The sequence below is a fragment of the Ipomoea nil genome, unplaced genomic scaffold (assembly GCF_001879475.1).
Source record: "Ipomoea nil cultivar Tokyo-kokei standard unplaced genomic scaffold, Asagao_1.1 scaffold2279, whole genome shotgun sequence".
Taxonomy (NCBI): Eukaryota; Viridiplantae; Streptophyta; class Magnoliopsida; order Solanales; family Convolvulaceae; genus Ipomoea; species Ipomoea nil.
Window position 1 is genome coordinate 988,788 of NW_017618707.1, and position 23,932 is coordinate 1,012,719.

The 23,932-nt window shown below is 34.6% G+C and overlaps 1 protein-coding gene, 1 long non-coding RNA gene and 1 other non-coding gene across 3 annotated transcripts; 2 read left to right on the forward strand and 1 right to left on the reverse strand.

Moving 5' to 3' along the window:
• Positions 1–399: 399 nt before the first annotated feature.
• On the forward strand, positions 400–23,727 carry LOC109150605. Its single transcript, XR_002049187.1, has 3 exons — positions 400–428; positions 7,160–7,166; positions 23,644–23,727. It is a non-coding gene; the product is annotated as an uncharacterized LOC109150605 (long non-coding RNA).
• TRNAQ-CUG lies at positions 3,339–3,410 on the reverse strand. Its single transcript has one exon. It is a non-coding gene; the product is annotated as a tRNA-Gln (tRNA).
• On the forward strand, positions 4,651–7,420 carry LOC109150603. Its single transcript, XM_019298558.1, has 3 exons — positions 4,651–5,848; positions 6,794–6,975; positions 7,243–7,420. Exon 1 carries the CDS (start codon positions 4,902–4,904, stop codon positions 5,784–5,786), a length of 885 nt encoding a protein of 294 aa, XP_019154103.1. The 5' UTR covers positions 4,651–4,901; the 3' UTR covers positions 5,787–5,848; positions 6,794–6,975; positions 7,243–7,420.
• Positions 23,728–23,932: the final 205 nt, after the last annotated feature.

Here is a 23,932-nt window from a genome sequence, read left to right on the forward strand (position 1 = left end):
TAATTAACTCAATCAACGGACATCTAATAGCTATCAGCTAGCAGCCATTTACCAAACAGGGCCAATGTATAATGATCCACTCAAGTGTGACCCCTAAACTCTCTTGACAAAAACATTGGAGTGCAAATAAGCGCTCTTATAGATTAAGAAAAGAGGTTTTAGCAACATTCGGGTTAACATTGACAGGGTGTTTGGTTGGAAGGGGGAATTACGTGGAAAATAAATTGCAATTCTATGGGAGATGAATTATTGGGAATAAAGTAGAAATTTAAATTTCAGTGTTTGGTTTACAAGAATAGAATTATTAGGAATTTCAATTCCAATGTTTGGTATACATGGGAATTGAAAGGGAATAAGTAGTATAAAGTCTAAAATGCCAATTGCTGTTGTGGTATTAATTTTAGGTTAAAAAAGTGAGGGATATTTTTGTCTCAGCACTAGCTTTTTTTTCTTCATAAAATCCCAAGAATTAAAATCTCAGAGGGTGGGGGGGTGGGGGCATGCGATTTTAATTCCATGAAAATGAGGGAATTACAATCCCAGGGATTTGCAAGGAATTGCAATTCCTTCCAACCAAACTAAGGAATTTTATGGCCTTTAGAATTATGTGGGAATTAAGTGGGAAGGAAATTTAAATTACCTCCAACCAAACGCCCTGTGATAGTTAGATAATGGTTTGGACTCTCGCAGGGAACACCTAGCCTCGATCTTATGTTGTTATTGTTCTAGACAATTGAACCAGCTTGCCCATATTTTGACCAAAGCAGCTAACTCTCAATCTATCTCTATGATAATTGTAATTATCATGTTATTTGTCTGTAACTATCATGTGATGTGTCTTCAATTTGTTTATATGTACAAAAACGATTAATTGCATATACATAATGTATCAACTGCATGTGCAAAATCTGAAGGTTATTTTTGAACTAGGGTCCACAGTGCACGATAGACACTGATCCATGGTATAATTTGCCGAGTCTAGAGATCAATCATTGTAAGGCAAATTTTATTGTGGACCATGGTCCAAAACGGTGCCGTTTCTTTTAATTAAAAGAAACGGCACCCGTTCCGCGTAATTCTCAATTTCATTTTATATACATTGTAGTTTCATTTTGTTTCAACCACAGTTTCATTCGTCGACATTATAAGTCGACTTCGGTTCGGTCCTAAATCGAAGTACCGATCGGTACTCAGTTTAGGTAACCCGTTTTACCCGAACCGATGAAACGATCGTTTTTTTTTTTAATAATAAATATATACAATGTATTAAATGTCTAAAGTAAAGTTTGAACCCATAATCACCAAGTTAGAAATCAAAAGTTTTATCCATTAAACTATAAGCACTTTTGTGTCAATGCTTACATTTGTATGTTAATAAAGGTATACATTTTTTATTCAATGTTGTACACTTCAATTGTAATGGACAAAATTGTCCCTATTACATTATTGTTAGACTAAAATACCCTTATAAGACCGTTATTATTTAATTCTAAAACTTTCATAATTCTCCAATTATTATCATACACCTATATCTAATTATCTATGATTTCTTTTTTCTATTCTTTAATTTTCATTTTATTAAAATTATTATATAATTACTTTAATTGTTGATTATATTTTAATTAAATTTTTATGAATAGTAAATCATATATATATATATATATATATATATATATATATATATATATATATATATATATATATATATATATATATATATATATATATATATATATATAGAGAGAGAGAGAGAGAGAGAGGGGCACGCACACGCGCCAATATATGTGATCAGGTACTAGATTAATATTTGATGGTTTTATTGGGACCGGTTTCACCATAAACCGGATATAGAAATATAGAACGGGGGTAGGCAAAGAATATCTTTATTACCAGGGGCACTAGGCCCAAATTAGAACGTACAAAGCGCGAGGTACAGGCCCAGAATGACTGCCCAAAATAATAACTAAACAAGCTAAGTGAACTAATAAATGAATAAAACTAAATATGTTACCAATAAGACTCGAACCCTGATGTGCCAGCAAGGGGTTGAAGACTTAAACCAATGGACCAAGAAGGGTTTGGTGAGGCAAGGGATGCCTTTAAAAGGGAGGGAAGGGTGCCTATTTATACTGCTGAGAGATTCACGGATGGTTGATAAATGGACGACATCTGACAGCCTTCATTTTGGACCACACATGTATGTGTCCCCCCACATCTTGCTCCCAGCGCACTCCCATGCATAAGTGGAGTTCCACCCTCTAATATACAAGATCTTGATTGGCTGGTGATTTGGGATTTGTGTTTTTATGCTTGAAGTTGTGGGTTCAATGCCCCTTAATAATAATTCTAGTAATATTTTGCTCCAACCTTCCTTCTTTCCTTAGCCTGATAGAATTCTATTATTCTTGTTGGGCCGACACATCACCCATAAAGATGGACGCCCCGTTTGGACAGTTGGGCCGACTTTCACAATAAAATGGGCCCCCCCGGGGTCCCATATCGCCATCGTCTTCAACCTCCTGCTGGCACACCGGGGTTCGAGTCCTATCGGTAACATATTTAGTTTTATTTCATTTATTAGTTCCCTTAGCTTGTTTAGTTATTATTTTGGGCCGCCATTCTGGGCTTGTACCTCGGGCTTTGTACGTGCTATTTTGGGCCTAGCGCCCCGGGTAATAAAGCTATTCTTTGTCTACCCTCGTTCTATATTTCTGTATCCGGTTGCAATAAAACCATCATTGTTATAGTTGTTTTATTTATTTATTGTAAAAATAAAGTATAAATTATATCAAAATTGTTTACATTATTAATAAACAAAATATAAATTTTGTTATAGTTTTCAAATACGATGATTAAAATTTATTACTTAAAGGAATTGCAAAATATAATTTGAACTATAATTTGTAATTACTTGCATTTATCAATTTTTTAATGTTGGGCATAAATTTTCGCGCATCACGCGTACAAAATGTTAGTATTATATATAAATATTATAATAATTAATAATTTCAACTCTTCAAGTCCTCATATCTCAACTCTAAGTCGTAAGTCCCAACATTTGGTGTTTTAATAATTCTTATTTTTCAAATATTAACTATAGATGGATGATTCTTCATCTTATCATCAACAAAACACTTCAAGTTCAAGTGAGCCAACTGAACAATAGATGGATGATTCTTCATCTTATCATCAACAAAACACAACAGTTCAAGTTCAAGTGAGCCAACTGAACAGTCGGTCAGGCAAAAAAAGAACCGAACGTGCCCAGCCCTAATTATAATCGGTCAGGAAAAAAAAAAACCGAACGTGCCCAGCCCTAATTATAATACAATAATGAAAGGTTCCACCGAGATTTGAACTCGGGTTACTAGATTCAGAGTCCAATGTCCTAACCACTAGACCATGGAACCATTTCATTAGATCATATACACTCAAATATGAGAGTCTCTAGTATAATTCTAATCCAACTACGATTTCATTGGACAATATACACTCAAATATGTGAAACCGTAATTCAGTTTCATTTTATATACACCATAGTTTCATTACAACACAACAACTATATCATTTCGATATAACTACAATTTCATTTGTCAATATACACTCAATATGTGAGACATGTTATTCAGTTTCTTTTTATACATATTATAATTTCATTTAAGCAAAACTAAAGTATTATTTCTATTCAACTATAGTTATATTTGACAATATACACTTAATATGTGAGACATGTTATTCAGTTTCATTTTATATATACTTGATAGGGATTTATACCCTGCACCTACGGGTCATCTAGCCCGGTCAACAGTATGCTCCAGATCTGCCCGGTCACACGTTCATCTATCTCCGTACCTGTCGTTTCAAGGTCATCCTGCCAGGTCAGTGGCACGCCCCAGTTTCTGCCCGGTTGCCCGGTCATCCCTATGATGCGTGAGGAGTTCCCCGCCGTTGGTGGCCGGTGACCAGGAGGGATGACGGTCGGATTGGGGCCCTACAACTGTCGGAAGACATGCGCCACGTGTATGACTGCATGTTCGCCTTCTCAAGACCCGGTGCATGAACGCCACGTGCCCGTCATGCCGAAAGGCCGGGCGCTCCCTAGGTCTCTTATAAATACCGCATTTATTGCCTTGAGGGGGGACTTTTTCACCTACCTTAGACTAGACATTTAAGAGGTTTTCGGTCAAGTTATACGATCGGTCAACCTGATATTCTATTGTCCCGAACTATGGTGATTTTATACACATCAATATTGTAGTTTCATTTCAACACAACTAAAATATCATTTCAATTTAATTACAGTTTCATTTGATAATAGAAACACAATATGCGAGACAATTTTATTTAAGATACAGTGTAATTTCATTTTGTTATGAACATATAAAAAATACGAGATTTGTTAAAATATAATCGCTGCCGTTTCTTTAAGTAAAGAAATGATTCTGTTTTTGGACAGTGGTCCACAGTATAACAAAAGCCGAATCACTGTTGGGCCTAATTTTAAAGCCCGATTTCATCATAACCCATATATCGGGACAGATTGCCGAGTATTCCGTACAGTAGACTCGGCCCAAATGCTTCATACATCGAATCATCATCCACGTGCTCTAAAGCAGGCCCTCGCACGTGTTCTCTCTACCATAGAAAACAAACCAATTCCTTTTCAGTTTTCACTCTCTCTCTCTCTCGAGCCTTACACTCCTCCATTCTCGATACTTTTTTCAATTCAGGATCTCTTCGAAATCTCCACCGCCTTACAATCTTCGAAAGCCTAAATTGGATTCACATTGTCGTATGCGATCCATTGTTTGATGCACGTAACCCTACTTGAACGAAATTCCGCCTCCGCCTTTTTGATTTTTTTTTTTGAAGTTGCTTGACCGCCCCGCCGGTGGTGGGGAATGACGGAGGCGCAGCCGACGGAGAACGGCGGAGGGATGGCGGCGGCATCTGAGCAAATCGGTACAAAGCGTCAGCGACGACCTAGCGTCAGGTTGGGCGACATCGGCGGGAATCATACCTCTTACGAGCACCGCAGAGACAGAGTTAAGGCGCCATGGAAGGACTCGTCCAGCAAGGCCGCTTCCAAGACTCGGCATCTCACCAACTTTTCAAGTAATGAAACCCTAACCCTCGCTGATAACAATGCCAATGATAATACTGGTAGAAATGCGAACAAAAAGATTAGTAATAATGTGGATGAGGATGACGATAGAGGTGATAATTTAGATAGTGTTGCGATTGGTAGCTGGAAGGTTAGGGATTTGAAATCTAAAAGAGGTGCGACGACTAAGAGAGTGAGGTCCAATTGGTTTTCCAGCTCCAAAGCCAATGAGAGTGATGGGGATGACAAGGTAATTAGTGGTAGCAGGGAAGAGGTGGAGAATAATGATGAAATTTGTCCCGATTCTGAAACCGAGGATTCAGAGCACACCCCACTTCATCCGTTGGATAACAATAAGAATAACACTAATGCAGGCATGGGTGATGATGCCAGAGGAATTGGGAATTTGACTAGTAGGAGGATGACTAGGGTTTCAGAGGAGGGGCCAAGTGATACTGAATTCAGGAACTGGAACTACTCATCTGAGAGAAATGGGGTGAAAGTATGGTTGAATCAGTTAGGACTTGGGAGGTATGCCCCTTTGTTTGAGATTCATGAGGTTGACGACGAGGTTTTGCCAATGCTGACCTTGGAGGATCTTAAGGATATGGGGATCAAAGCAGTTGGTTCTCGGAGGAAAATGTACTGTGCCATTCAGAAACTTAATAAAGGGTTCTCCTAGAAGCCTAAATTGAAGCAGCTACTATGTCTGTTGGCCATCCATTGTGAGGTTTTTGTTTGCAGGTGAACATTACCTGGATCATTGATGAGATGGCCTTGGAGCTGAGAGTTACTTTAGCTGTCTAGCTTATTGATTTTGCAAATGTTTTTTTAAAAAAAAAAAAAATTTAAGCTATGCAATTTTGGTATACTAATCTAGTGTATGGTACATAAAACTCTAATTAATGACTATCATATTACTGATGTAATCCTAGATTCAGGATTTTAATAAATTATGGAAATTGGAGGTAGAATCAATTGTTCAAAATGGAATACAAATTGGTCTTTCAATTTGCATACTTCTCATCTCTAGCCTTAACTCTCTTTAATTGCTTCCATTGCCTTGTGCAGTTTAGATTTTATTAGGGTGTCAAATGTACATCAACATTTCAATTGCATCAGTTCTTCCTTTGCATTTCACCAACTTGGTGAATGAGGTCTATATTGATTATGTAACTGTAATGTTCTGGGGATCATATATGGTTCATGAAATGCTTATTTTTGCTTGGTCTTCTGATTTTAATTTGTTGTGGTATTGGCATTCTGGTTGTGTTATACATTTCTTTTCCTCATTGCATTTCATGATTTAATGTCATCCTCTAGGATCTCTACTTATTGTTTAGAGTTCAGAACATGTATTCTATTTTGTCCCTTTAATAATTTATATGCATCTAAATTGGAGACTGGTTCTTTTTCTTTGAGTTAGAATCTACTTGGAATACTACATGTAATGTGTTAAATAAATTCACTTATCAGGGCAATGCAGCTGATCCTATCGAAATCTTTTTGTTTTTATTTGACAATGTGAATTTCTGAATTCTTTTGTGTCCATTACCGTCTTCTCATATAGACATTCTGCTGAACTTGGTGCTAAATTAATGAAAACTACTTTTACCTATCATGAGAAGATTTGCTCAATGCATTTGTATGTATGATTCTGGCTAGTTCTGAAGTTCCTAAGATATGCAGTAAATTGCTGGTTCAACAAGAAAGAGGATGAGAAACTGCTTTCTTCAGAAACTGAAGGCAGAAACATGAGCAAAATTAGCTATCAGACAGGTAGGTACAAGGACATATAACATTTCCTTCAGAAGCACTATCAACCTCAATGAGGATTTAATTTTCAAGCCAGAGAAAAAGTTTGCAGACCTGTAAGTTTTCATTAAATAATTTTTTCAATTTGCTTATTTTCTCCTTTAAAAATAATATTTGTGGAGGAAAAAAGGAGAATCCATTCACCCTGGACAAAAATTATCACCCGCGCGGGTTGCTGGTCAGCCTGCAGGCTAGGACTATATATATAAAATCAATACTATGGACTTACGGTTTAGAGAGTAATTAGGTTTGGTTTTAGACTTTTGCAAAATCCGCAGCCCTAATCCCCTAACCCCATCCGACATCCATCTCTCTGTTTGCAGTTTCACACTTCGCAGGAATCACATTCGACAACCCTAAGTCCCTAACGGCCTAAGCAGTCCGGCAGACGACGCACGGAAATCCCCATCTGCTAGCCGCAGCCGCCACTCCACCAGCCCCATCCGCCGGCCGCAACTGCCGCTCTGCCAGCCCCATCCATCCAGTCCAGCCTATCCCCATCCATCTCTTTGTTTGACCCCATCTATCTCTTTGTTTGACGTTCGCACTTCGCCGGCAACAGTCGCCACTCCGCCAGCTGGCATTCGTCTGCTCTCCAACCTTCGTCCACGGTTCCGCAGGTAAGCCACCGATTTCCAGTTTTTATTTTTTATCACTTTTGTTAAGTCTGTGCTGTGAAATGTGAACTGTGTTACTTGACACTTTGGCAGTATACAAAATTACAAATTGTGAAACTTGAAGTTGACAAAAATTGCCTATTATAATTGTCACTTTTGTTGTGTAATTGTTAGTGTAATATTATAATTTCTTGTGTTTCACTATTTGTAAGTGCATTCATTAATATATATATATATATATATATATATATATATATATATATATATATATATATATATATATATATATATATATATATATATTGATATGTGAATATGTCATATTAATTTTAGGTTGGTTATGTTGGTACATAATAAGTTGTTCTCAAGGACAAAGTTCATCCCCCGTTGATATAACATATGACACCGAAATAACACAACCTTCACAACTTGAAACCCAAGTTAAAAAAAGATGCCTCACTTCAGATGTTTGGAATCATTTTATAAGAAATGAAAAAACTACAAGTAATGATAAAGAAAAGGCTAGATGCAAGTATTGTAATAGATAATACACTATTGGGGTCACACAAGTATGGAACATCAACTTTAAGCCGTCACATAAGCACTTGTAAGCAAAAGCCTAAATATCAAGATGTGGGTGATATGCTTATTGGTCATTAAAGGAAGTTGCATGCTAAAAAGATTGGTCACAATAGGGTTCGTGAGAATATTAGTATGCTCATAATTTACCATGATCTTCTATATCTTCCATATTCTTGGGTGAAGAAATGAAGAATACTTAGGTTAGAGAATTGCATAAGTAGTTGAATGTTGATTACAAGTACATAAGTAGAAATATTGCAACGGATGTTTACATGATTTATGAGAGGGAAAAAGACAAATTGAAGGATGTCTTGTCAAAAGTTCCTAGTAGAATTTGTTTGACTTTAGATATTTGGACAACAATGCACAATTGATGGATATATTTGTTTGAATGCGTATATTGATAATAACAAGTTAAATAGTAAGATATTAGCATTTTGTGTTATGCCTCCACCGCATACTGGCCGTGAGTTAGCTAAGAAACTTCTTGGTGGTTTGAAACATTGGGGAATTGAGAAAATTTTATTTTCTATTATTTTGGATAATGCTTCAACTAATGATAGTATGCAAAGCATCTTGAAGGAACAACTTTGTTTACAAAATGATTTGTAGTGTAATGGTAAATTTTTTCATATTAGATATTCTGCACATATTTTAAATCTTATTGTATAAGATGAGTTGAAAGTGATTGGTGATTCTTTTTATAAAGTTCGAGAGGGTGTGAGGTATGTTAGAGTCAGAGGGAAGAATGTGTTAAAAAAAAGTAGGTGTTCACCTTGAACTTGGTTTATCTCTTGATGTGCCTACTAGATTGAATTCTGTTTATAAAATGATTGATAGTGTTATCAAGTATCGGCGTGCTTTTAGTAGTCTGTAATTACTTGATACAAACTATAAGCATTATCCTTCACATGGAGAGTGAGTTAGAGTAGAAAAGATTTGTGACTTAATGCGTTTTAATGAAATTACAATAAAACAAATTGAGTATTTGTTGACAATGAATATGAAGAGTGGACCAAGAGAACTTATTCCCACATTTTTAAAAAAATTATTTATCTCACATCTAATTGTCAACAAATACTTAATTTTTCAAACTTGTCGAAGATATATTCGATGTGAATAAGTTAATCCATAAAACAATTTGGTAATTTCATTAAAAGGCATTAAGAAGTCACAACTTTTCTACTCTAACCCACCCTTCAAGTGAAAGACAATGCTTATATCAAATAATTGCAGACTACTAAAAGCACGTTGCATTTTATAAGTAGAATTCCATATAGCAGGCACATTAAGAGATAAACCAAGTTTAAGCTGAATACTTACTTTTTTAACGCATTCTTCAAATACTTTCATTCTTTACTTTCACGCTTTAACATACCTCACACTTTCTCGAACTTTGTAAAAAAATACGAATTACTTTTAACCCATCTTGTACAATAAGATTCGAGATATGTGCATAGCATCTAACATGAAAAAATTCACCATTTCACAACAAATCATTTTGTAAACAAAGTTGTTCCTTCAAAATGTTTATGAAAAAAATTCACCATTACACAACAAATCATTTTGTGAACAAAGTTGTTCCTTCAAAATGTTTTGTATATCATTAGCTGAAGAATTATCCAAAGTAATAAAAAATATTTTTTCTGAGTTCTCCTATCTTTCAAACATCTTAGCTAACTCACGATCAGTATTCGGGGAGAAGGCATAACACAAAATGCTAATTTCTTACTGTTTAACTTCCAATTATTATCAATATAATAATCGTAGTCAAAGAAATGTATCCCTCAATTGTGCATGTTGTCTAAAGATCTAAAGTCAAACAAATTCTACTAGGAACTTTTAACAATACATTCCCCAATTTGTCTTTTTCCCTCTCATAAAACATGTAAACATCCGTTGGAGCTGTATTTCTACTTACGGACTTGTAATCAACATTCAAATACTTATGCAACTCTCTAACTCAAGTATTCTCCACCTAAGAATATGGAAGATCATGATAAATTATGGTCATACTAATAATCTCACGAATCCTATTGTGATAAATCTTTTTGGCACACAACTTCTCTTCATGGTTAATAAGCATAGGAATAAGGTTTAAATTGGCCACTGAACGTAACCTGAAAATGCAATTAGGCCACTGAACGAAAAAAAAGTGCAATTAGGCCACTGAACATAGGGATGGCAATTCTACACGCACCCAACGTGTTCCCCGCATCCCCGCCCGTACGGGTTTTAAAATACCCGCACAATTTGGGTAATGCGTGCGGATATGCGGGAAATATACCTGCGCGGGTACGGGGCGGGTGCGGGGGAGGTATCCCCTCCCCGCACCCGCACTTATATATTGTTATTAGTATTCATTTATTATATAAGTTAATGTATATTTTATAATTGAAAATGCATAATGAATTAAACTTCCTAGTTTTTTGTTTATGAAACTTGAATAGGAACAACACAAATAACATAATGAGTAAACACTTAATACAATTTATATTATCAACACAATTTTAGTTCCAATTAAGAACTAACTTCATTGGCTCTTATTAAATTTTAGAATTATGTTCAAACTTATAAAAAAATCAATGTGATAATTACAATTGTAGTATAAGATTTTTATTAGATTTAAGTGTAATATAAATAATTAGAGTTGCGGGTTGGGTATTACCTGCACCCGCAAAATCCCCGCAGGGGCGGGTATGGGGTAGGATTTTCATTACCCGCGCGGGTGCGGGTGCGTGTGCGGGGAGTGGGTTGGAAATGCGGGTGCGGGGGCGGGGGCGGGGGATATGTCCCCCGCACTCGCCCCGCCCCATTGCCATTCCTAACTGAACACTTTAAAAACGTACAATTAGGCCACTGAACACTCCAAATGTATGCAATTTCACTGGATAGCAGGTTATCATCAATTTTAGCAGGCTACCTGCTTACGTGGCAACTAAGTTAGCATTTTTAATAATTTTTTAAAAAAAATTATAAAAAAAAGAAATCCCCGACAGCCACCCATCGTTTTATTATTATTTTTTTATTTAATTTAATTTTTTTCAATTTTTTTTTTAAAATTTATTATTAAAAATTATTTAAAAAAATTATTAAAAATGCCAACTCAGCTGCCACGTAAGTAGGTGACCTGTTAAAATTGATGGTAACTTGCTACCAGGTGAAATTGCATAGATTTAGAGTGTTCAATGACTTAATTGCATTTTTTTTCGTTCAGTGGCCTAATTGCATTTTCAGGCTACGTTCAGTGGCCAATTTGAACCTTATTCCATAAGCATATTACCTCCATTTTGATCTTTAGGGTTTTGCTTACACGATGGCTTAAAGTTGATGTTCCATACTTGTGTGACCCAATAGCGTATTCTCTATTACAATACTTGCATTTAGCATTTTCTTTATCATTACTTGTAATTTTTTCATTTCTTATAAAATGATTCCAAACATCTAAAGTTCGGCGTCAATTTTTTTTTTTTTCAAACTTAGGTTTCAAGTTGTGAAGGTTGTGTTATTTCGGTCTCATTTGTTATATCAACGGGAGATAGACTTTGTCCTTGAGAACAACTCATTATGTACCAATGTAACTAACCTAAATTAATATAACATATTCACACACACACAATATATATATATATATATATATATATATATATATATATATATATATATATATATATATATTACACAACAAAAGTGATAATTATAATGAGTAATTTTTGTCGGCTTTAGGTTTCACAATTTATGTAGTGCCAAATAACACTGATAGGGAATATTTTTTGGGCTTAACCTCCCTAATGTTCTATGCTCCTATTTGGTAGTCGGGCCAGGGCCAGGTGTTCGGGGCAGAGCTAAGATAGTCAATGTTTGTGCCTATATAAGGGCCATTCACGCACAAGCCAATGGGAGGCCATTTCTCTCTTCTCTACGACTTCTCTAAAGAATTAATAAGAAAGGCTTCAAGCCAATTTCTAGGATCTCCTCTCGAGAATTCTACACTTGCTATTTTATTAATCTTAAATTCAGTATATAGCAAGGATAATTTTTACTATCAAACATAGTTCACATTTCACAACACAAACTTAACAAAAGTGACAAAAAATAAAAATTGGAAATCTATGGCTTACGTGCGGAGCCGTGGATGGAGGTCGGCTGGTGGAGTGGTGGTTGCGGCCTGCAAGGTGCGAATGTCAAACAAAGAGATGGATGGGGTTAGGCCTAATTGGATGGGGCTAGCGGAGTGGTGGATGGGGACTGTCATCTGCCGGATGCGACTCCTGCGAAGTGCAAAACTGTGAACAGGGAGATGGATGCTAGATGGGGTTAGGGGATTAGGGTTGCGAATTTGCAGAAGTCTAAAATCTAATTACCCCATAGATTGCAAGTTCGGTGTATTTATTATATATTAATGTCCTGGTTTGCGGGTTGACCCTTAGCTCGCGTATGTTGCCTGACATGCATGTGTTTTCTATGACCCTAAACCACCCTACCGCGGGGTGGGTACGGGTCAACTCATGAGTTTCAACTAGCTTTGACACTATTATTCTACAACACTGATGCTATGTTCTTGAACATTCTTGAAATCTTAGATTCCTTAACACCATATTCAAGTTGGTAGGGGTGGAAATGAGAGTCTGGTTGGACTTTTGTTAAATTTTTTGAATTAAATTAATTACTTGTGACTTGTTCCGTTCTTAGATTCAAACGCTTACCACTAGTTCAAAAGTTATAACTAGTAGTGAAGAAACAACATTATTTTTTTATACTCGTTAGTTGTTAGCGTCACCTTTCGATGGTAGAATGCTGGACTCTCTACCCCTTAGCTGCCACCCAACATAACTCATACACAATGAAACAATACATTGAAAAAAAATAACTAATTAATTTGTAAAGTATTATTCATAATTAATTAACTAATTTATAAGTCGTAATAAAAAATAAAATTCTTACCTTTTGTTTTGTCTTCAAACCATGTTTGTTATGAAACTCCTCCCCAACATAAATAAGAGCTTCAATAAATTTTACATTTAATTTAAAACGATATTTATTAATCATCTTTTTGCCAACACTTAATGTGGACTTAGATGCCATAAAATTGGAACAACTAATATATCAGCTGTCATCTTTGAAACCGGAATCATTAGTAGGGTGATGGTTTCTTTGCTTCTTTAGAACTAAAGTGACATGTCAAATTGATCGGAGTTGTAGTTGGACAGCTCTTTTCTTATCAGCTTTGTGTGCAATGGAAATAGACTTCTCTCTTCTTTGCTTTGGCTAGATTGGAGTTGAATGGTGAGACATGCCGATTGACAGAGATGGAAGGCTTAATTGCTTGAGTCAACAAGTATGGACTAATGAGAGAGGTATAGAGTAGAATTAGAATCGAAAGAGAGAAATAAGGGCATTGACTAGTATATTACTATGAATAATGTTAAGCCCTTAACTGGAATAAAAAAAAAATGCCGGTACTAATTGTTTCTTAAAATGAATGATTCATATTATTTTGATTTTAGTATTTTTAATGATTTTCCTTATTTACCCTTTATTATATTATTTTCTTTCCTTAAATAACCTTAAATTCCGTTAGTATAAACTTTATTAACAGAATATTCCGTTAACTATTTACTATTCTTAACTTATTAATTTCTATAAGAAAGGTCTTAGGTTCGAACCTCATCATATCCTAATTAGAGTTAGCATAATTGTTAAACATATACTACGAATACGTTAAAATGTATTAAAAATATAATATAAAATTTAACATAAACTTTGGTCAAATAATTAGTCCGACTAATTACATAGCATTCAATGATTATAAATCAGGAACTTGGAAAATCATTTGATTTTCTTTCATTAAAAAATAAATAAATTTAAGTTCAGTTTTTTTTTTTTTTTTTTTTTTTTTTTTTTTTTTTTTTGTTTAATTAATCTTCTTTTTATTATTGAGAACAAAACTTAATATTTCAATTATGCTTTTATCAATGCATGAAAATTTCCAAAACAATTTGTAAGTTAATTTTGACTATATTATTATAACAATATCTATTGTAACCTTATATTTTGAATTATTTATTATCATCCTCTATTGATAGCAATTGTCATTGAAAAGCTCTCGAAACGATTTGTCTCAATAAAAAATGAAAATTAAAAAAATCAATGATTTCATTATTGTGGATGAAAAGTATGTATGCCACTTTATTCAATCGTTGTGCTGCGGAACCGTGTGTCCACCTTGCAAAGTGGACACGGTTCTATGTTCATAATTATTATGTGTTCATAATTATAAAGCTATATATTTATAATTTTTGAACTTCATATTCATAATTATTGAACTCTATATTCACAATTACAGAACTCTATGTTCATAATTACTAAATTATATATTCATAATTTTTGAACTTCATATTCACAATTATTGGATTTGTATATTCATAATTACAGAACTATATGTTCATAATTATAGAACTATATGTTCATAATCTTTAACCTATATATTCATAATTATGAACAGTTTTGGAACCGTGTCACCTTGCAAGGTGGGCACTGTTCCACAGCATAATTTGCCCACTTTATTGCTCTTATTAATTAAATTAAAAAATAAATTAGTAGCTACAACAAAAAATAATATCAACATGTGCTTGTAAGATAAAAAGGAGTTCATAAATCATAACACAATTAAGATTCCAGTCATATATACACAATAAGACAGATCTAAAATTTTCTACACCATAATCTCATTGCATGATGAATCCCCTCTATGATACCACCAATAACCCAATTGCACATGACACAATACCAATCGAACCTGATTTTTTTTTTTTAAGGGGAGACGCGCGTTTTATTAAAACGATGTCGTTTTTGCATCCGTATGCACCATGCATGGTGCATACAGATGCACATCATAATTTGCCGGTGTTGATGATGAGAACTGTATGAAACTGTATTAGATGAACAGTGATTACAACTTTACACACATGGGGAATATATACAAGATGAATCATAGGGAGACTAGAATAAGGAGTCATATTGTGACTCAAATACAAGAATCATAATACTAGTCCTAATACTCTCCCTCAAGCACATGGTATACTTGTAACTTGTAGCTTGTTTATGAGAAAAGAAAATCTAGGACCAGACAATGCTTTGGTAAATATGTCTACAAGTTATCTTTTGTTGAGATGAAATTGACTTGAATTTCTCCAGCAGCAACTCGCTCCTAGATGATTATCACAGGTCAAGTACATGCTAGGTCCCTGTAGTGTAGTACCTTAATTTTGTTCAATTTAATCCTTGAACTTTAAGATTTAAAACAATTAAGCACAATACTTAACACCGTTAAGTTTGTCCACGAGGCGTTGAATTGCATGTCAGATTGTGTGATGTGGCATTGCTATGTTAGATTTTGTGGTGTGGCATAAAACAATATATTTTTCGAACCGAAAAAGAGTAAGTTTTGAACCTTTAACCTCTAGGCTAAAGAATGAAGGCTTCACCACCAAGCTACACATTAATCTTGTTACATAATAGTTAAAATTTGTAATAATAGTAATTCATCTGCACGTGGGCACCAAGTTCTCCACCACCAAGCTGTCCAGCAAATTGCATAAATTTTTGCACGCAAAAAAAAAAAAAATCATAAACTTTTGCACAATTTATGGGCTAAAAATAACTGTTTGACAAGGTGTTGAGAAAATAACATCTTAAATACTAAGACAAATATTCATTCATCACATAACATCTTAAATAATATCACAATGTACTAATTTTAAACAAATCACCAATTTTTTTATTGTCTAAAAACGCATGTACCCAAATCGTATTAAACACTAATACACAATAATAAAAAATAATTCATGAATCCAATGAGTAATTGATGCTTTCTTGGGTTGAAAGCGGTGTAGAATCTCTTGCACGAATTGAAGATTGTAGTTTGTCCTTAACTTTTTCACGCTGTATTTCCTATATCACAAGCAAATAAAATGTTAAGTTATAAAAACTTATGAACACATTTACTTTGGTTGGAAAATTAAAATGGTCACTCGCCTGTAGTTTACCAAGTGAAATGTATTGTTCAGTATAGATGTTGCAACTACGTATTTATTATATTTTCCTGGCTAGTTTTATGAAAAAGAAATTAGTTCTATGTGCTAAATAAAAAGTGACTTAGTACTGTAAAAAATATATATAAGACAAAACTTTTTTGCTTACATTAACAACTGAATTTTTTTTTTTTGAATGTCTGCTTGTTGCATTTTGTGTATGATGAGATGAACCAACTTGAGTAAGGTGCAATGAATCAGCTTTTGCCTGCATATTTGCATTTTGTGAAGGTTTATATGAACTAGTTTGAAATGAAACTAGAGTAGGGTGAGATGACTCAGGCCTTGTCCGTCTACTTGCATCATTTTTCATTTTTTTTTTTTGTTTTTGTTTTCTAAACACATAATAATACAAGTTATATTAGTAAAAAAAAAAAAAACAAACAAACAAAGAGTGAATGAAGAAATGTAATAGTAGTACCTGAATTTAGGCCTTTTTGATAGTAAGGATCTACAACTTTTGGACATCTTAGAGCATCCACACTTGTGCATATTAGGGGAAGATTTCAATATTAATTCTTCTCAATGGGGATAATAACAAATGTGGGGTGGGGATAATTGTGGAGATATTTATCCTGCAAAATTGGGGAGAATGCAGAAAAAGAAGAAAGAGAAAGAAAAGAAAAGAGGAGCTGCTGTGCGCGTTTCGCGCACAGCAGCTCGCCCACACGGGCGCGTGCCAAGCACGCGCCCGAGGGCGCGTCAGGCACGCCGAACGGCGCGCTTGACAGGTTATTTATTTTTCGTTTGTTTTTAATTTTAGTTTTTTTTATTTTTTTTTCTCCCTTCCCCACATTCTCTCTCCTAATCACTCTTACATTATCCCCATATTCTTCCCAACTAATGTGGATGCTCTTAGCCTATTATGTCCTTCTTGTCGGCATATGCTACACTTTATTTTTCTTCTGATCCTAGACATTTTAACCTTTTTACGACCCTCTAATTCTTCCCTTATTCTTTCCTTTTGTGGTCTGCCAAGCACTTTTTTAACATAAGGTGGCAAAATGTCTTCTACATTTCTTTTAGGCCAAAACATTGGCCCTTTCACTGGATGAAGCATGTGATGGTATGCCTTTAGATAAAAATCCTTCTTAAAGTAATTATCTAAATACTTTGTTGGATCTTGACCCTCATACATAATTGCTGAGATTGCATGTTGACAGGGCCACTTATATCCCATCCTCTACAACAATAACTTCTTTCCTTTATATTTACAGAGTAACTTTCCCTTGTTTGTGCCTCAACATTCTCCCAAGAAACTTCATGATGATCTCTCCCATTCCAATCAACCTCCCAAACTGTTGCCAATTTTTTATTTTTCTCTAATTTTTGAAATTGTCTAGGTGCATAATCAGTCTTCCAGTTTCTCCCATACTCTCTATTTTTAACTAATCTTCTCATAATGTAAACTCTAATCTCTTCTAACATAGAAATTATTGGCTTACACCTAGCCTCTAAAATCATCCCATTTAATGTCTCACACATGTTATTATCAATTACATCACATTTTGAGAAGCCAGAAAAAAAAATGCTTGACACCAATGAATTGGATCCCACTGTCAAATAATCATATGCTTCCTCATCTATTCGTCTCAAAGTAGCCATATTTTTCTCAAATTCAGATTTGTTGGGAGATCTTGCACATATTCAAAATTGAAATTTTAATTCATCTCCTCTAAACCTGTTACCAAAGAGCAACCTAGGTACCTTCAAATAAAAAAAAAAAAAAGAAAAAAGAAAAAAAAAGGAATGTTGGTCCCGAATGGGTGGCGAGAAGTCTAGAGGGGGGGTGAATAGACTTCTCTAACTTTTCAAATTCTTTCGCAAAACACACAAGGCAAATAACACTTTAATTATATCAACTCTAAGTAACAAGCATCATCAAGATAAACAACTTAGAGTGTGCAGCGGAATAGGTAGCGGTATAGTGTTATGCTTAATAGTGTGGTGCTCAAAGAGAGATTCTAAACATGCAATACGTTAGAAACACTTAATATGGTTCAAATATAATGTACGCAAAGTTTGGCTTGCATGCAAACGTGGGAACTATCAAACCCAGACATATAAAGATAAGCGATAAATCGTAATCGGGTTAGTTCGCAGTTAGAAAAAGCATGCACAAAATATATGAGCAGTAAGTAAATAGAGAGAGAGATTTATAGTGGTTCAGAGGTGGTGTAATCCTCCTAGTCCACTCTTCTCCTTTCACTTCAAGGAGGAAATTCACTATTCTTCGATCACCCAGATACAATAGTGAAGAAGTGCCCAACGACACTTCTCCGAGTGCTTCGCACAAAGCTACACTCCTCCAAGGTTTTTCGCAAGCTCCTCTTGTTACTCCGCCTCCCCGAGTACTTCGCACCAAGCTGTACTCCTACACCACGAGAACTACGCACAAAGCTACGCTCTCACAGGGTTTTCACAAGCTCCTCTTGTTACTCTGCCCTTTACACCGAGTGTTACGCACAAAGCTACACTCCAACTGGGTTTTTCACTCTCTCCAGTTACTCTACCCCTTTTCTACACTCAGTAGAAGATTTACAATGAAATACAAAGATTTCTCTCACTCAGACTTGAATTCTATCGTGTATGCTCAATATATCACTTCTTGGTTGATTTGAATATTGCTTGCTTTTCTCTTGCTTGTAATTTTTCAGCCGTGTTCAAGTCGTGTTCCAGCCCACTTTGTCTTCAAGTCTGCTTGGATAATTTATAGCTAGTGAAAGCTATTTGCCCGTTGATCAACTTTCGATCTTGATCGTCCATTTTGAATTGTAGTTGATCTGATAATTTTGTCAACTTGATCTGCAATTGTAGGTAGATGTCATTTCTCCTTTTTGTCAGATGATTTGAATAAATTGCCCGTTGCCGTGTCTTGAATTTTGTAGCCTCCAAAATTTGAATAAGTTCGGCGCGGCGTGCTTGATTTTCTTCTCCTTCATAAATGCTCTGACATGTCAAGTTGATCAAATAATTTAACTGCTGATTCTTGCTTGAGTATAAAATTATTTCTCCGCAAATCAGCCTTCTTCGAGCGTCTCCGGTTCCACCGTAAAAACTTGATGTTCAGATGAAAATATATATCAGATATTTTCTCCTTCATATTCCTTGTAAAATATTATACTGGAACCTCTGTAAAAACTCCATTGTTGTTCACGGTGAGATGCTCTGTTTCGAATTTCAAGCTTAGTCCACCATACTTGGTATGTTTCTCCATATGGTGCATGGCTTATGTGAGACTTGTGCATTTTCCTTAGCTAGTCTCTCCTTGGCTAGTCTCCATTCTAGTTAGTCTCTCCTTAGCTAGTCTCCATACGGTTTTGTATACTTTGAGCTAGTCTCTCATACTTCTCCAAGCTAGTTTCCCATACGATTATACGGTCCAAGCTAGTCTCCCATACGGTCTTCGTATACATTGAGCTAGTCTCTCATACGGTTATACGGTCCAAGCTAGTCTCCTACTCTCCCATATGATCCAAGCTAGTCTCCAATACAGTGATGCTAGTCTCTCATACGGTGGAGTTAGTCTCTGTCCAAGCTAGTCTCCAAAGCAAGCTTAAAAATTGCTTCACTTGAGATTTGAACTAAGGATCACTTGACTTAGCTCACACACATTTCTTCCAACTCCTCTAGCATGGTTCTTGGTGATTTCTCCGCAACATAATTATGTTAAGCTATAATCCCGCTTAACATCGAAAATCAAAATATGATTTTCCATACTTGTACATGGGTTGCATGATATAGGTGCACCATACTCCGTAGACTAGGACTGACTCAAATAGAATAAAATTGGGGACTACTTGATTTTTCAAAAATACATCCGGCTCATCAAAATTTACAATATATTCCTAACAAGGAACAACCTAGATAAGAGGCTGAGTACTTTTGGAAAAAATTCAAGAGGCTAGTTACCTATAAAAACTATTGTTTCATTGTAAGAGGCTGAGTACTTTTGAGGAAAACTCAAAAATTTCATAAAGAAAATTACCAAAGAACAACCTAGGCAAATTACCAAAGGTTAACTTTTGTTTAATTGTAAGGCTAGTTAAAATTCAAGAGGTGATGAATTCATGGTGGATCTCACTTTTGTGGTCAAACGAAGCTATAGAAAGAATTACAAAGTAGTACACTTATTGGTCATTCTTGTGATATGTGTACTTGTGAGGTTGAGCTATAACTCTTAATGAAGTCATAATTATGTGAGACAGGTGGTTCTATTGAGACGAATTTAATGGATTCACCGCTAGGGGTATAAGCGAATCAAATCGAGTCAAATATCTTACTATTCAATTCGAATTCAATTACATTGAGGACTATTCGTATTCGTACTCGTTGAATATTCGAATCTCAAATTTTATTTGTATTCGATTCCGCTACATTATTCGAATACATTCGATTCGACTCGAATATTCGAATTCAAAATGCCTACCTTGATTTTTTAAAAGTTTTAATATAACATTTTGTGTGTCTGTGTATCGAATACTAGTCGAGTCGAACATACTCTAATTTGTATTCGTATTCGAAAAAAATCGAGTTGAAATATGTATTCGAATTTGGATTCATATTCGTTTTATTCGAATTCGAATCACAATATATGAATTCGAAGCACGAATCGAATTTAAAGTATTTGATTTGTTTACACCCGTATTGACCGCTTAATATTTGAGAGGGTGAGCATATATTGCTCTTAATAATTCTATATCCTCATTTGGGTAGTTTATATTGAGATACACTTAATGAAATCACTTATTTGAGTGAAAAGGGTTAGTCGTCTTTTTTTGAAAGTCCTCATTTGCATCTTGAGGCTCAGTTGGACTAAAATATATGTAGTTTTTTGCAAAATTTATACAAATTTTAAGGTGCGATGCGTATCACTTCGGTTTAAACCTCTAGTCTAAAAGTTCAAGAATCATTCGCTCACTAGACATGAGAATACCATATGTCACTACATTCTAGTTCAAAATTCGTCCACTCATACCTAATGACCAAGATTCATTAGATAGTTTGTGGCCATATTTGTTTAGTTGTTACTATTTAACCAAGGTTAATACTCTGAGTATCTTGTGTAAGTTTCAATCTCTACTTTGGATGCACAGGACGGGGGTTACTTTGTTAATTTTGGGGGCAACGCTATTGTTATGAACTTACACCAATAGTGGCGAATTCATTTGTATGACAATAAATTTTTCACAACACAATATTTCTTTATTTTTAGTTTATATTATCAGTCTTGCTTCCCCAACAATCTCCAATGGGCTTGATGTCTTGGATGGTATTCATCAAACACCTCCTCGTAAGTGACCCATGCTAAGGAGTACAGTGCTAGCTTTGACATCACTGGCTAAAAGATTCTTAGGCTAACATTATCCCTGTAAACATCTCCCACTCTAAAAAATGGGTCCCACTTTCACATCATCTTATTTGCAAATCATCTACTATTCACACCACATCCCTACAGATTAAATCTAATCAAATTTGCAAAAGTGGACTCCACATGTTAAAATAATATTATTAATTATAAAAAGTAAAGAAAAAAAAGTACAAAAGCTGCCGCAGGGGCTTTGCAAATTTGCAACAGTTGCAAATTTGCAAAGCCCTTAACTATATATAAAAAAAATGATGATGTGGCTAATCCACATCATCTTGCCAATCCCTTCTTGGCTAGGATGTGGACAGCCTTAGCTTGGGCGGAGTCCAAAAACCTGGCATCATCATTATTGAAGTAATACAAAATAAATAAATAAAAAGAATTTTAATTATAACACGCCAAAGTTATAAGAGATTTTTAAGATTAATTAAATTTGCTATGAGATTGTTAGGAATATTTTGAAAATAGATTTTGATGAGGCAAAGTTTATTTATTTTTAGTTAAAAGGAATTAATATTTTAAATTTCATTGTTAAAATGTATTTAAAAATAGTTTAAGTACACAACTTAGAAGAACTCTTGAAGTGACACAAAATTGATTGAGGATGTACATGTCAATTCTGGAATGAATTTTAAGGTAAGGAAAGAAAAATGGTGTATTAAAAATTGTGCATTAAATTGTTAAGAAGAATAGAAAACTTAATAAGGAGCAAAGTTAGTAGAAGAAGAAAAATTGGAACAGAGTTAGCACTTAGCAGAAGAGATTGCAGAAGAGTTTACAGACAAGGAGATGATGAATTTGAATCCTCAAAGAGAAAATTAAAGAGCAAAATAAGGGACAAAGTTAGTAGAAGACGAAGAATTGAAGCAAGTTATTATAAGAGATTTAAGAAGAGTTTAAAGAAAAGGAGATGATGAGTTGTAATTTCAAAGAACAAATAAATCGAGCAAAAGTTGAAACAAAGATTGGAGAATAAAAGGAAAAGGGAAGTTCGACTCTCAAAGTTGAAGAGAAGAATTAAGAGTAAAGTTTGGATAAGAGCTCAAGTAGAAGAGAAGCAGAGTTCGAATCTTCAAGGAGAAATTTTAAGAGCAAAATTAATAGAAAACTTAGTAGAAGATTGTAGAAGAGTTTAATTTGGAGCAAAGATGATAGAAGATTTTGTGTTTTTGTGGGGAAGAATTCCGAGATAATCCAAGTTTGATTTTCATAAGTGACCATTCAAAGCAAAATGTTGTATAGTAGAAGAGGAAATAGCAAAGGTTGGAGAATCTCTTATAGAAGAGAATCAGAGCACGATTATATTGAAGCATAATTTAGAGATCAATCACTCAACAAAAATAAAGACTAAAAGCGCAAGATGATGATCAAATAAATTGAAGCATGTTATAAACAAGACATTATTATCCATTTTGTAACAGTTGTAACTGATATACTTATGTATACACCTTTGTATAAGAAAGACTCATAAATTAGAAGATCTGACTTTCCTCTCCATTTCTCTGTGTCTTCATTCTTCTTGTTGATTGCAATTTCTATGATTCTATAACAAAGCACAATTAAACGATTATATTGGAACATAGTTCAGAGATCAATCACTCAATAAAAATGAAGACTAAAAGGACGAGATGAAGATCAAATAAATTGGAGATCAACGAGCACAAGTCATAAAAGTACAAGTTGAAAGCACAAGTGATCAAATGCAAATATTTGAAAATAAAAAATTACAGAAGATGATCACTACACACCAAAAGCACAACTTGCACTAAAATTCATTTTTTTTTTTATATTATTCAAGTTCTAAGGATGAAACATGCCAAATATGGAAAAGAACTCAAAAGTTAATAAAACAACCGTTTATATGTCAATATGCAATGTAGTTCCTAGTTTTCAATTTGAACAAATTTGATACTTTAATTATTCAATCGTAGTCAATTTAATTTTTCTGTGAAATCTTCCTTTAAGAATTTTACTCCCCACCAATTATATAATTTTACGGAAGAATTAAATTAAGTACATTTAAAATAATTGAAATATCAAATCTATTTAAATTAAAAATAAAAGGAATAAGGGCCAAATTGGCCACTGAACGTAACGCGAAAGTGCAATCAGGCCACTCAACCTAAAAAAAGTGCAATTAGCCCATCCAACAGTCCAAATTCCTCCAATTTCACCTGCTAGCCGGTGGAAAGCCATTCTTTCCGGTTTCACGCTGATGTGGCATTCTACGTGGCATTAGTAGACAATTTCATTATTTCCTTCATTTATTCCCTTTTCCACCGTGTATTAACATCACCAAAACAACCCAAATCCACCCAAATTCCCAAATTGCTTTAGACTCCTTCCCTCTTCA

What these genes read in the sequence shown, in the direction of transcription:
- LOC109150603 (XM_019298558.1), top strand. Translation starts at nt 4,902, where the DNA reads ATGACGGAGGCGCAGCCGACGGAGAACGGCGGAGGGATGGCGGCGGCA.